The 15207-nt window shown below is 46.8% G+C and overlaps 1 protein-coding gene across 1 annotated transcript in view; it reads left to right on the forward strand.

The window, feature by feature from the left end:
- TNFRSF1B (TNF receptor superfamily member 1B) overlaps positions 1 to 2750 on the forward strand; it is a 45110-nt gene extending 42360 nt beyond the window's left edge. Inside the window, exon 10 of the mRNA XM_074380075.1 lies at positions 449 to 2750. Coding sequence (XP_074236176.1) covers positions 449 to 465 — 17 coding nt within the window. The 3' untranslated portion in view covers positions 466 to 2750. The remainder of the gene's footprint in view (positions 1 to 448) is intronic.
- Positions 2751 to 15207: the final 12457 nt, after the last annotated feature.

Genomic DNA, 15207 nt, shown 5'->3' on the forward strand with positions numbered 1-15207 from the left:
TACTCAGGAGGCTGAGGCATGAGACTCGCTTGAACCCAAGAGGCAGAGGTTTCCTGAGCTGAGATCATGTCACTGCACTCCAGCCTGGGTGACAGAGAGAGGGTCCATCTCAAAATAAATAAAGGCTTGGAGGGGAGAGAGGCCTTGGCCTGTGTACTGGTCCCACTGACCCCCTGGGTCACCATCGGCATGCCAGCTCCTGTGCCTCCCTCAGTGGGACCATTTTCGTTCTTGGTGATTGCAGGATCTGTGGATGATGGAACGCCCCGCCTCCCAGCTCCTAGCTCCCCTCTCCACCCGGTCTCAGTCAGCCCTTGACCAGGGCTCCCCATACTTATTCCATAAACAGCTAGGGAGTCAATTTATTTTATTTTTTCGAGACAAGGTCTCACTGTCACCAAGCTGAAATTGTTTTTTTCTTTTTCTTTCTTTCTTTTTTTTTTTTAAGGCAAGGATCATGTATAATGTTTGTCGTCAGCAGTGTGATCAGAAAAGAGAAGGTGCTATGAAAGCAAATATTGGGAACATCAGTCCAGATGTATGGGCTCAGAAAACGACACTGGAGGAAACGACTTCTCAACTGAAAACTAGGGAGACAGTATATAGATCAGAAAAATGATTTCACTGCTTAGGATGGGGGATTAAGGTAGCATTCCAAGCTGAGAATACAGCATGTGCAAAGATGCAGAGGTAGGAAAGAACATGGTAAGTTTGGGGGACTGAAATGAGGTCAGTCTGACTAGATAACACATGTAAGGCAAAAAATGGCAGGAGACAGACCTGGCTAAAGGACAGATAGACCATATCATGAAGCAATCTGGACATTATATATAATCCAAAAACAACATATTGTTTCATGAGCTTTTAAATGTTATGTATCATTATACTGTATGCATCCTGCAATTACTTTTTCATTCCGTATAAAAATATGTTATTATATCACCCATTCACATTGCTCCCCTTCCATCTCATGATCTACTGAACTTATTTCCGATTAAGTAAGTTTAAGTAGAATATAATTTATGGTATTTTGTAAAAATGTTACTGATTTATTCTGATTCCAAATGTAAGATGCATAAACACAACACAGCCTGAACCTCCCTGACGCTGTGAATTCCCCTTCCTCTTTCCAGCCAGTCCTCTCCAAGTGTGGTCTTGTGACAATTAAAGAAAGTTTATTCCTAAAGGCTGTACCCAGAGAATGTCATATCTTGAAAGAAAGCTATGAAATCGGCTAGTCCAACTGGTCATTTTACAGACATAGCAACAGAATTAAAGAGTTTAAGAGTTACCCTCTATGACCCACTGTGACTTAGGCAGAATATTATGTAGAGAAAGTTTTTTTTTTTTAATAATAAGAAAAAGAATAAAGAAGAGGAAGAAAGAGAAAGAGGAAGAGGGAGAGAGGATGGGGGTATTGCTTTATTGCCCTGGCTAGAATGCAGTCTAAATATGGGTATGCCTATAATTGTCCTTAATAATGGAGACATAAAAGAAAATGAGGGAAGAGAATAACGAACAAGGAGCCAACCAACATTTCATTTAAACTTCTAAATTGATATGATGTGGTACCGATAAGAGTGTATATTTTGTGTATTTAAAGTGGAGAGTTCTATAAATGTTAATTACGTTTACTTATTCCAGATCTGAGTTCAAATCCTGGATATCGTTGTTAATTTTCTGTCTCACTGATCTGTCTAATATTAAGGTTGAAGTCTCCCACTATTATTGTGTGGGAGTTTAAGTCTCTTTATTAGTCTTGTATGTCTGGGTATTCCTGTATTGGGTGCGTATATATTTAGGATCTTTAGCTCTTCTTGTTGTTGCATTGATCCTTTTATCATTATATAATGTCCTTCTTTGCCTCTTTTGATCTTTGTTGCTTTAACGACTATTTTATCAAAGGCAAAAATTATAACATCTGCCTTTTATTTATTTATTTTAGCTCTCTGTTTGGTTGGTAAATCTTTCTCCATCCCTTGTTTTGAGTCTTTGTGTATCCTTAAATGTGAGATGGGTCTGGATGCAGCATACTGATGGGTTTTAGTTTTTTATTCAAATTGCCTGTCTTTGGATTGGGGGATTTAGTCAATTTAAATTTAGAATTAATAATGACATATGTGAGTTTAATACTGCCATTTCATATTAGCTGGCTATTTTGCCCATTAGTTGATGTAAATTCTTCATTATATTGATGCTCTTTTTGGTATTTTTTAGAAAGGCTGATACTGTTTGTTCCTTTCTATGTGTAGTGGTTCTTTCAGAAGCTCTTGTAAAGCAGGCCTGGTGGTGATGAAATCTCTGAGTGCTTGCTTGTTCACAAAAAACTTTATTTTTCCTCCACTTATGAAGCTTAGTTTGGCTGGATGTGAAATTCTTGGTTGAAACTTTTTTTCTTTAAGGATGTTGAATATTGGTCCCCACTCTCTTCTGGCTTGTAGGGTTTCTGCTGAGAGATCTGCTGTAAGTCTGATAGGCTTCCCTTTGTGGGTAACCTGACCTTTCTCCCTGGCTGCCCTTAGTATTTTCTCCTTCATTTCAAACCTGGTGAATCTGACGATTATGTGACTTGGAGTTGCTCTTCTTGAGGAATATCTTTGTGGTGTTCTTTGTATTACCTGGAGTTGAATATTATCCTGCCTTACTAGGTTGGGAAAATTTTCCTGAATAATATCCTGAAGCGTATTTTCCAGCTTGGATTCATTCTCTTCGTCACATTCAGGTACACCTATCAAGCGTAGATTAGGTCTTTTCACATAGTCCCATATTTCTTGGAGACTTTGCTCGTTCCTTTTTATCCTTTTTTCTCTAATCTTGTCTTCTTGTTTTATTTCATTGAGTTGGTCTTCGACCTCTGATATCCTTTCTTCTGCTTGATCAATTCGGCTGTTAAAACTTGTGCATACTTCACGTAGTTCTTGTATTGTGTTTTTCAGCTCCATCAATTCACTTATATTCCTCTCTAAATTGTGTATTCTTGTTAACATTTCATCAATCTTTTTTTCAAAGTTCTTAGTTTCTTTGGATTGGGTTAGAACAAGTTCTTTTAATTCACAGAAGTTTCTCATTATCCACATTTTGAAGCCTGCTTCTGTAATTGGAACACACTCGTTCTCCATCAAACCTTGTTCCGTTGCTGATGAGGAACTCTGATCCCCAGCTGAGGGAGAGGCGTTCTGATCTTGGGTATTCTCAGCCTTTTTTGGCTGTTTTCTTCCCTTCGTTATAAATTAATCCATCTGTGGTCTTTGTATTTACCGTCTTTGTAATTGGGTTTCTGAGTGGACGTCCAACTTATTGATTCTCAGCGCCGAAATCTGAGCAACCCACTGTGCCGACTAAATCAGCGGCTAAGATTGATGGTGCTTTTCTGACTCTGCACCAAGAACCGACGCTCCGAGGCGCCGGCAAAACCGCCTCGCCGGTCACAAGAGTCGCGCTGGCGACCCGTGGGGCTCCTCCACTGGGAATCTCCTGGTGCGTGAGCAACAAGAATTCATGTGAAGGTGTGGCGTCCTCTCGTTCTTTGCGCTTTCACTGGGAGCTACGATCCCGAGCTGCTAGTGATCAGCCATCTTGGGTCTCTCTCCACCAAGCTGAAATTGTGGCTCTGCAGCCCTGACCTCCAGTCTTAGCCTCCCGAGAAGCTGGGACTACAGGCATGGAGCACTGTGCCCAGCTACCTTTTTGTTTTTATTTTTTTAATTTTGAATTTTTGAGGGTTTCCCTATGTTGCCCAGGCTGGTCTCGAACTCCTAGACTCAAGTGATCCACCAGCCCTGGCTTCCTAAAGTGCTGGGATCACAGGCATGAGCCACTGCCCCTGACCAGAGTAAATATTTGACACTTGGCAGGCCTTATAGTTTCTGCAACAACTACTCAACCATGCTGTTGCAGTGTGAAAACAGCTGTGCACAGGACATAAAAGCAGAGGCAGACATGGCCTTCGGGATGTAGCCAGACCAATGCCTTAGACCCTGGCATTACTGAGAACTGCACCTAATCTCAATTTCAAGGATCCCACTTTCCCCCACCCCTGCTTCCTCCTGTCTTTCTCCCTCAGTGGCACCTGCAGCTGTTGGTTACGTTTTCTCCCTCGTGTGCACCCCCACCACTTTCTCCTGGTTTGTTCTCTCTCTGGTTGAACCCAGCTCTCTATGCCACAGCTGCACCTGTGCACCTGGATGGGGCAGGATGATGGCATTCCACCACGCTGGCTGGTCTCATTTTCATTTCATAATCGTTAAACTTGGCCGGGGATGGTGGCTTATGCCTGTCTTCCCAGCACCGAGGTGGGAGGCTGAGGTGGGCGGATTGCTTGAGCTCAGGAGTTCAAGACCAGCCTGGGCAACATGGTGAAACCTCATCTCTACAAAAAATACAAAAACTAAGCTGGGTGTGGTGGCACACACCTGGAGTCCCAGCTACCCAGGAGGCTCAAGTGGGAAGATTGCTTGAGCCCAGGAAGTGGAGGTTGTGGTAAGCTGAGATCTTGCCACTGCGCTCCAGCCTGGGGGACAGAAAAAAAAAGAATAAACTCTATTGGGGTCCTTGGTGTCTCCCAGCAGTGACATGTCCCCTATATTAGTTCCTATTGCTGCTATAACAAGCCATACAAACTCAGTGGCTTAAAACAATGCAATTTCATTCTTCTACAGCTCTGGGAGTCAGAAGTATTAAATCAAAGTGTTGCCAGGCCTGCTAGGCTCAAATGGGGAATTCGTTTTTGGAGGTTTTAGGGGAGAATCCAGTTCCTTGCCTTTAGCTTCCATCGTCACCTGCATTCCTTGGCTTGTGGCCCCTTCGTCCATCTTCAGAGATAGCAATGGAGTCTCTTCAGCAGTCAGATCTCCCCCTGCCTCCCAATTACAGTGATACTGGTAATTATAGCGGACCACACAGATAATCCAGGATACTCTCCTCATCTTGGCATTTTGCAAGGCTTCTGGAATTCAGACATCAATGTCTTTGCAGGGGCAAAGAACCGCTGGTTATCCAGCCTACCAACTTCCATTCACTCAGTCTCCCACTCTTTCTATTTATCTTTTAAATTAAAATTTTTTGGCCGGGCACGGTGGCTCAAGCCTGTAATCCCAGCACTTTGGGAGGCTGAGGTGGGTGGATTACAAGGTCAAGAGATCGAGACCATCCTGGTCAACATGGTGAAACCCCGTCTCTACTAAAGATACAAAACATTAGCTGGGCATGGTGGCACGTGCCTGTAATCCCAGCTACTCAGGAGGCTGAGGCAGGAGAATTGCTTGAACCCAGGAGGCGGAGGTTGCGGTGAGCCGAGATAGCACCATTGCACTCCAGCCTGGGTAACAAGAGCGAAACTCCGTCTCAAAAAAATTTTATACAGAGTCTTGCTGTGTTGCCTAGGCTGGAGTGCAGTGGCATGATCTCGGCTCACTGCAACCTCCACCTCCCAGGTTCAAGCGATTCTCCTGCCTCAGCCTCCTGAGTAGCTGGGATTATAGGCACGTGCCACCATGCCCAGCTAATTTTTGTATTTTTAGTAGAGATGGGGTTTTGCCGTGTTGGCCAGGCTGGTCTTGAACTCCTGATCTTAGGTGATGTAATCACCTCAGCCTCCTAAAGTTCTGAGATTATAGGTGTGAGCCACCTCACCTGGCCTATTTTATCTTTTAAATAAAAGGATTAATTGAGGGTTTTGTTTGAGACTGAGTATCACTCTGTGACCCAGGCTGGATCACAGCTCACTGCAGCCTAAAACTTCTGGGCTCAAGCGATCCTCCCACCTTGGCTTCCCAAAGTGCTGGGATTATAGGCATGAGCCACCACACCTTGCCCTGCTCTTCTAGATGGACTATTTCATGTCTTCTACTTTATCCCCAAGCCTCTGTCCTCACCCTACCCTTACATTCAGTTGGTTACCTTGCTGTCTATTTCACTGAGAAAATAAACACGAGAGAATGCTTCAGGCTTGCGCCACCACATCTCCCCTCTCACCCCACATCTGCGCCCACAACCCTGGCCTTTGCCATGACTGGGTCTGAGGACAGTTCCTCCTCTGCATGGGATCTTAGCATCTCTCCCAGCTCAAGGACATTGCTTCAGTGAGTCTTCTGTCTCTTTCCTTCAGCATCAATTTCTCTGACTCCTGGATCTTTCCTGTTTGCATATAGATACACTGAGGCTCCTCTCATTTATGAAACAACCTCACACCCGTTAGGATGACTACCATAAAAAAACAGAAATTACCAAGTGTTGGTGAAAATGTGGAGAGATGGAAAACCTTGTGCATTGCGGAGGAGAGTGCAAAATGGTCCAACTGCTGGGGGATACAGTGTGACAGTTACTCAACAAATAGAACATAGAATTACCATCGGATCCAGCAACTCCACTTCTGGGTATTCACCCCAAAGAATTGAAAACAGAGTCTCGAACAGGTATTCGTAAAGCAGTGCTCCCTGTTTGTAATAGCCAAAAGGCAGAAACAACCTGGGTGTTCAAAAGGTGGAATGGATAAACAAAATGTGGTCTACAGGCTGGGCGCATTGGCTCACACCTGTAATCCCAGTACTTTGCGGGGCCAAGGAAGGCAGATCACCTGAGGTCAGGAGTTCGAGACCAGCCTGGCCAATATGGTGAAACCCTGTCTCTACTAAAGATATAAAAATTAGCCTGGTGGCTGGGCGCGGTGGCTCAAGCCTGTAATCCCAGCACTTTGGGAGGCCGAGGCGGGTGGATCACGAGGTCAAGAGATTGAGACCATCCTGGTCAACATGGTGAAACCCCGTCTCTACTAAAAACACAAAAAATTAGCTGGGCATGGTGGCGCGTGCCTGTAATCCCAGCTACTCAGGAGGCTGAGGCAGGAGAATTGCCTGAACCCAGCAGGCAGAGGTTGCAGTGAGCCGAGATCGCGCCATTGCACTCCAGCCTCCAGCCTGGGTAACAAGAGCGAAACTCCGTCTCAAAAAAAAAAAAAAAAAAAAAAAAAAAAAAAAAAAATTAGCCTGGTGTGGTGGTGCATCCCTGTGGTCCCAACTACTCAGGAGGCTAAGACAGGAAAATTGTTTGAACCCAGAAGGTGGAGGTTGCAATAAGCCAAGACCACACCATTGCACTCCAGCCTGGGCCGCAGAGCGAGACTTCATCTCAAAAAAATGTGGTCTATAATGGAATAGTCAACCTCAAAAAGGAAGGAAATTCTCACACGTGCTACAACACGAATGATTCTTGAGGACAAGGGTCCCTTGTCCCTTAAGCTAAGTGAAATAAGCCAGTCACAAAAGGACAAATTCTGTACGTTTCCCATACATCAGGTACCTAGAATAGTCAATTTCATAGAGATGGAAAGTAGGCTGTTGGATGGCAGAACCTAGGTGAAGAGGGAATGGGGAGTTAGTGTTTAATGGGTACAGAGTTTCAGTTTTTCAAAAACAAAGAGTGCTAGGGCCGGCGCGGTGGCTCACACCTGTAATTCCAGCACTTCGGGAGGCCGAAGCAGGCGGATCATGAGGTCAAGAGATTGAGACCATCCTGACCAGCATAGTGAAACCCCGTCTCTACTAAAATATAAAAAGTGTCTGGGTGTGGTGGCGTGCATCTGTAGTCCCAGCTATTCAGGAAGCTGAGGCAAGAGAATTGCTTGAACCCAGGAGGCGGAGGTTGCAGTGAGTCAAGATGGTGCCACTGCACTCCAGCCTGGCGCCTGGCGACAGAACAAGACTCTTTCTCAAGAAAAAAAGAGTTCTAGGCCAGGCACGATGGCTCACGCCTGTAATTCCAGAACTCTGGGAAGCTGAGGTGGGTGGATTGCTTGAAACCTTGCTCACAATTCTTACAGGTGCTGTCGGATTTCTCATCTTACAGCACAGACACCCGGAGAACACCACATTCAGTTCCTCCAGCTTGTCGTCTCCCATTTCTCATGTGCTCACCGCTGTGCTCCCCCGACTCTACTCAAACCATCTGTTGATCAGGTCTCTACGAAACTCCATATGGCTAAATTCAATGATTGGCTTCAATCCCCATCTCACTTCTTCTACAGGCAGGTGGTATTTGACCCGAGTGATCTATCTGCACTTCTTGAAAGTCTTTCCTTCCTGGCTTTCAGGAGCCCACATCCCTTGACTCTCCTGCCATCTCAGGGACCCTTTCTGCCTTTCTGCCTGGTTCCCCCTCATCTTATCAATGTCTCACTGATGAAGGGGCCCAGGGCTTAGTCCTCATACCTCTTCTCCCTTTCCAACTCATTGGCTACGGATCCCATCCAGCTTTAAACACCTTAAGTATATCCTCACACCTCCTAGGGCTTGAAGGAACAAGTGTGTATTGGACTCTAGTTGCTGGGATGCAGTGGCTTCTAAAACAAAGCTTATGTCGTGAGTAGGAAGAAAAGAAACATAATATCAGACAGGGATGAAGAAGATGAAGCTGGACACAGGGGACCAGTGGGGGTATGGAAGTGCCCTTTTGCACCAGGGAGGGGACCGGGAGAGGTGACCTGGGAGAATAGGCCTGAGGGAGTCAGTGATCAGCCTGCCCTTGGCCTGGGGCAGTGAGCAGGAAATGAGGCTGAGGAGTGGCCAGGTCCAAAGGGTGGCCACTGTCCTGCCAAGGCAGACAAGGGGACAAAGAACTCACTGAAGAGGTTTCACCGATGGGAGGATATGGCCAGATTTATCATTTGAAATGATGTCAGCAGCTGTTGGGGAGAGAGAAGGTTGGAAAGTACAGTTGTGGGGGCTCTCACCAGGAGGTGGGGGGCTCCTCCTAAAGCTCCCTTGCTTTGGCTGCACTGGGGAATGGCTGGGGAGAGATGAATTAGAATCAGAGAGACCTGCAGTGTGCTGGTTAGTCTCTATCCACCCTTCCGGTTCCTCTCTCTGCCCTGCTTTGTGCCCTGGGAGGCTGCCTTCTGCACACAGGATTCCTAGACCCCTTTCCCTGGGGCTCCCAGCAGGGTTTGGTCATGGGAGAGCACTAGCAGTGATGCAGAATGGCCAGGCGCCCAGCTAAACCCCATCCTTAATCCTGGAACCGCAGCCCTAAGTGAAAACAGCTGACTCCATTTTTCTACCAAGATAGTGCCTTTTTGGCCTGCCACGCCCCTATCCTGTGCCCATAAAAAGACTTCAGCTGGCAGAGAAACACAAACGCCGACTGACAGGGATAACAAGCGCCTGAACAGCAAGCACAGGAGCAACTGAATGTCAGAGACTACTAACAGGCTTCAGGGAAAGATCACCTTCTTCCCGCACCATCCCCTTTCCAGCTCCCCTTCCACTGAGAGCCACTTTCACTACTCAATAAAGTCTTCTGCATTCATCATCTTTCAAACCATCCGTGTGACCTGATTCTTCCTGGACGCTGGACAAGACTCTGGGTGCAAATATCTAACCAATAAGTACAGAGTAGTAAAGAAAGAAAGAAAAAAAAGACTCTGGGTGCTGAGAAGGCAGGGACTTGGATGCTGCTGTGGGGCCTGCACAGAGCCTGCTCCTGCCAGAGAGAAGTGACTGGCCAGTTCCAGCATTCATTCCCTTGGGTTCCAAACTCACTTGCTTACAAGCTTCCTCTCATGAGGAGTGGCCAGCGGCAGGCTGAGTGAAATGAGCCACTCCAGTTTCCGCCCATGAAGAGGGCTAAGGGAACAATCCCATCTCATCGGGAGACTGGAGGATTCGAGGAAAGTGGGGCCAGGTGTGTACTCCCTCCTTCCCTTCCCCTTCTGGTAGCTTCTCCTTGCCACCACTATCATGCCCCATAGCTTCCCGCTGGTGCTCCTCCTTGAGTGCTTCACCAGCTCTTGTGGGTTCTTCTAATGCTGGCCTCTCCTTGGCAAAACTCCCTTCCTTCAACTTGCCTGTGCCCTCTGCTTCCTGCACAGAGGCCATTGCACCCCAGCAGCTCCAGCATTCACTTGTGGCTCCATAGCTGGGGATGCCCATGTTTACTGAACGTCCACTCTGCAGAAGCTGGGGCTGTATTGAGCTGGAGTCCCCAGCTATACAATGGGGATAGTAACAGCGCCAACCTGGTTGGGATGTTAACGTATGAAACATGAGCTGAGCCAGATCGTGGATCATGGAAACTGGAATAAACCCCCTTCATGAGCAGGGAATTGACTCGGGGTTGGGGGGGAGGGGCAGCTTTGGCTCGTTCCTCTCACAGGCATTGGACCGAGCCTGAGGGACCAGAGCCAGGGATGCCGTTTCGCAGAGCTCACTGCCTGTCTGGAGACAGAGGAGGTACCAGATGATTCTGTTTGAGGGGGTCCCTTTGGAGCAACCAAGGGCAGCCCCCTGCCTGGTATGGTAACCAGTCAGCATGGGCCAGCTTTGCGGCTCCTCCTGCCCATTTCTTTGCTTTAATCAGTACAGAATATGGGATTTGGTTAAGCTAGGACCAGCCTGGGTGGAGAGAGGAAGTCTTTTTGAGTTCTCTTTGTTCTCTTTCATTCGTTCATTCGTTATTATTATGGAACACTCTGATGAACAAGCACAGAGGCCAAAAGTTGTGGGTCCAGCCGGGCATGGTGACTCAAGCCTGTAATCCCAGCACTGTGGGAGGCTGAGGCGGGAGAATCGCTTGAGCCCAGGAGGTCGAGGCTACAGTGAACCGTGACTGAGTCTCTGTACTCCAGCCTGGGTGGCAGAGTGAGACCATGTCTAAAAAAAAAATAAAAAAATTGTGGGTCCTTGAAGCCTACCTGCCCAGGTGTGAAGCCTGGATACAACAGTTCCTGTAGGTGTGACCTCAGGCGAATGAATGAATGAACGAGTGTCTCTGTGCCTCATTCACCTTATATGTGAAATGAGATTAAAATAGTACCTCCCTCAGATTGTGACATTACCTGAGTTACTGTCTGAAATGCCTGGAACTGTGCCTGGCACATTGTCAGGGCTCCATACATGTTAATTGCTATTTTTTAACGTATATATAGGTGCTGGGAATGCCGCAGATGACAGCACCAGCAAGGTCCCCGTCCACCTGGAGCTGACACGCTAGCAAGGACTGTGTAAAGACAGACACATAGGCTATGCCTGAGGCAGTAAGCGCTAAGAAGAAAAATAAAGCAAAGTAAGGGGACAGAGAGGGTTTGGTGCTGCCAGTTTGCAAGGTGGGTTGAGGAAGGCCTCTCTGAGGTGCTGGAGTTTGAGCAGACACCTTGGTGAGGGGAGGGCGGGAACTATGAGTGGTGGGGTTGGGATATCCGATTGGGAGAGTAACCTGCAGCCATGGAAAGGACGTTGACTTTTTTTTTTTTTTTTTTTTTGATGGAGTCTTGCTCTGTTGCCCAGGCTGGAGTGCAGTGGCTTGATCTCCGCTCACTACAACTTCCGCCTCCCGATTCAAGCAATTCTTCTGCCTCAGCCTCCAAGTAGCTGGGATTACAGGTGCATGTCATCACACCCAGCTAATTTTTTGTACTTTTAGCAGAGACAGAGTTTTGCTATCTTGGCCAGGCTGGTCTTGAACTCCTGACCTCAGGCGATCCTCCTACCTCAGCCTCCCAAAGTGCTAGGATTATAGGCATGCACTACCATTCCTGTCTGTGGGGTTTTATCTTCCGTGTGATGTAAGGGACCTGAGCTGGGGAGTGTGGGAATTTCCATAGCATCATCTGGTCTAACACTGAGAAAACAGGCTGGGTGTGGTGGCTCACACCTGTAATCCCAGCACTTTGGAAGGCTCAAGGTGGGAGGATGGCTTAAGGCCAGGAGCTTGATACCAACCTGGACAACAAAGGGAGATTCCATCTCTGCAAAAAAAATTCTAAAAAATTTGCTAGATTTCTTGAGCTCGGAAGTTCAAGCCTGCAGTGAGTTGTGACAGTGCCACTGCACTCCAACCTGGGTGACAGAGCCAGACCCTGTCCAGAGAAAACCCCAAAAACTACAGCTGGGAAATTGAGCTTGCGCCATTTCAACTGGTAACTGCCTTGAGAGACAGGCAAGGTTACCATTATCCCTGTCTTGCAGAGGAGGTCACAGAGCTGGCTGGGCTGGGCTTGACACTTATCTAAGGATTACGTTGGACAGGCTATTTACTGTGGGAGGTTCCTGATAACCAGCTCATTCAAATTTCACAAGACAGTCAAGGAAGACTGGATTTAAAGGGGTAGATGTCTCTTTGTGGAAACTAGAGCAGCACATTGAAAGCTGGGAGGTTGGGCTGAGCCGCTGCTCTGGGTGAACCTAGAGGCTGGGAACCCTAGGAGTGAGTGCGCCTTGGTTCTACCACTATTTGGCTGTGTGAACTTTGAGCAGCCTCTGTCTCTCTCTGGAGCTCAGAATCTCCATCTGTAAAATGAAGGGCTGGCCTGTGAGCTGTGTTCTGTTCTTTGCCTTTTCTCTTTTTCCCCCACAGGGTGACAGTACCACCTTACCCTGGGCTGAAGATTCTGGGCTGGGCACGGTGGCTCACACCTGTAATCCCAGCACTTTGGGAGGCTGAGGTGGGTGGATCACCAGGTCAGGAGATCGAGACCATCTTGGCTATTAGGTGAAACCCCGGCCCTACTAAAAATATCAAAAATGAGCTGGATCTGGTGGTGGCTGCCTGTAATCTCAGCTACTCAGAAGTCTGAGGCAAGAGAATTGCTTGAACCCAGGAGGCAGAAGTTGCAGTGAGCAGAGATCATGCCACTGCACTACAGCCTGGATGACAGAGCAAGACTCCCTCTCAAAAAAAAAAAAAAAAAAAAAAAAAAAAATTCTGGACCTGTGCTTCTAAATACAGTAGTTACCAGGCACAGGTGTTTCTGAGTACTTGAAACGTGGCTAGTTCGGGTTGAGATGTGTAAAATGCATCTCAATACCTAATACCAAATATAGAAGACTTAATATGAAAAACTGTGTATACAATATCTTGTTAGTAATTTTACATTGATTTACACGTTGAAATTATTTTCTTTTGGATATACTAGGTTAAATACATTATTAACATTCATTTTACCTGTTTCTTTTTACTCTGTGATTTGGCTGCTAGAAATTTTTAAATTTATGTATGTGGCTTGCATTCTATTTTTTTTTTTTTTTTTTTTGATGGAATCTTGCTCTGTAACCCAGGCTGGGGTGTGGTGGTACCGTCTCTGCTCACCGTCATCTCTGCCTCCTGGGTTCAAGCAATTCTCCTGCCTCAGCCTCCCTCCCAAGTAGCTGGGATTACAGGTGCAAACCACCACGTCCAGCTAATTTTTTGTATTTTTAGTAGAGATGGGGTTTCACCGTGTTGGCCAAACTGCTCTTGAACTTCTGACCTCAGGTGATCTGCCTGTCTTGGCCTCCCAAAGTGCTGGGATTACAGACATGAGCCACCACACCTGACCTGTATTCTATTTCTATTAGACAGCACTGCCTTACAAAGTTAAAAACCTTCAAGAACTAATTAAATTAATTCATAATTAAAACTGTAGCTCTCTCCCCATGGGGCTCTTGTAGTACTTATCACCTTCTCAAATACTATATAATGTAAATATCTGTTATATGTATTTTTTATTGTCTACACCTCCTGCTAGAATATAAACTCTAGGAGGGCAGAGCTTTGTTTATTTTGCCCAGTCATGGGATTAGAACAGTGTCAGGCAGCCAGGCTCGATGGCCAGTGGCTCACTCCTGTAATTCCAGCTCTATGGGAGGCTGAGACGGGTGGATTGCTTGAGCCCAGGAGTTTGAGACCAGCCTACGAAACATAGTAAGACCTCCCCCACGCCCATCTCTACAAAAAAATAAAAAAATTAGCCAGGGCCGGGCATGGTGGCTCATGCCTGTAATCCCAGCAGTTTGGGAGGCTGAGGTAGGTGGATCACTTGAAGCTAGGAGTTCACAACCAGCCTGGCCAACATGGCAAAATCCCATCTGCACTAAAAATAGAAAAACTAGCCAGGTATGGTGGTGTATGCCTGTGGTCCCAGCTGCTCGGGAAGCTGAGGCAGGAGTATCGCTTGAACCTGCAGGCAGAAGTTGCAGTGAGCCGAGATTGTGCCATTGCATTCCAGCCTGGGTGACAGAGTGAGTCTCAAAAAACAAAACAAAACAAAACAAAACAAACTTATTTGAGTGTGGTGGTGCATGCCTGCGGTCTTAGCTACTTGGGAGGCTGAGGTGAGAGGATTACTGAGCTCAGAAGATTGAGGCTGCAGTGAGCCATGATTGTGCCACTGCACTCCAGCCTGGGCAGCAGAGTGAGACCTGGTATCTACTCCTCTCACTGCAAAAGAACAGTGCCAGGCACATAGTGGGTGCTCGGTAGACAGTGGATGATGGATGAATGTAGTCAAGGAAGAATACAGTTTTCTTTTTCTTGTTTTCTTTTTTTAAGTGGACAGGAAGTAGGATATTTATTGGTGGGCATAATTTATTGGGGGCAGCACAGTGGAAGCCCTCATGAGTACAGGGCTTGCCACTTCTTCAAGGCTGTGATTGGGGATGTATTTGACTCTATAGACATCTGGGATGAGCTGTTGCTCAGCCACCACATCTTCAAATTCATCTGCATTGAACTCGGTAAAACTCCACTTCTTTGAGGTGTGGATCTTCTGGCGGCCAGGGAACTTGAACATGGCCCTACGTAGGGCCCCAATCACATGCTCCTTGTTCTGCAGCTTGGGGTAGATGAATATGATGACTTGGCCAATGCGAACCCTGGCCACGGTGCCCTGGGGTTTTCCAAAGGCACCTTGCATGCCTGTCTGAAGCCTACAGTGGGGACAGTGCTAAGATCAAAGACTGTCTCCACAGTCCCTTAGAGCAAAGGGCTGTCTCCACGGTCCCTTAGAGCAAAAATCAGGCTGTCTATGCAATAAAGGAAGCTGTTTGCAGCCATTACACATGGGGCCCTCAGCAGTTTCCACAGTGGCCAAATCTTCAATTTTTCTAGAAATATCCTAAATACAGATTTTCATGTGTAATCTCCAGATTTTTCTATGTTGTCAGTAATTCAAATGACCTTTAATCATTGTGTACACCAACAGAGACATTTCTTTTCTTTTTTTGAGACAGAGTTTTGCTCTTGTTGTCCAGGTTGGAGTGCAATGGCATGATCTTGGCTCATTGCAACCTCTGCCTCCCGGATTCAAGCAATTCTCCTACCTCAGCCTCCCGAGTAGCTGGGACTACAGGCATGTGCCACCATGCCCGGCTAATTTTGTATTTTTAGTAGAGATGGAATCTTGCTCTGTAACCCAGGCTGGGGTGTGGTGGTACCGTCTCTGAACTCCTGACCTCAGGT

The sequence above is a fragment of the Saimiri boliviensis genome, chromosome 11, assembly GCF_048565385.1.
Source record: "Saimiri boliviensis isolate mSaiBol1 chromosome 11, mSaiBol1.pri, whole genome shotgun sequence".
In the NCBI taxonomy this organism is placed as follows: domain Eukaryota; kingdom Metazoa; phylum Chordata; class Mammalia; order Primates; family Cebidae; genus Saimiri; species Saimiri boliviensis.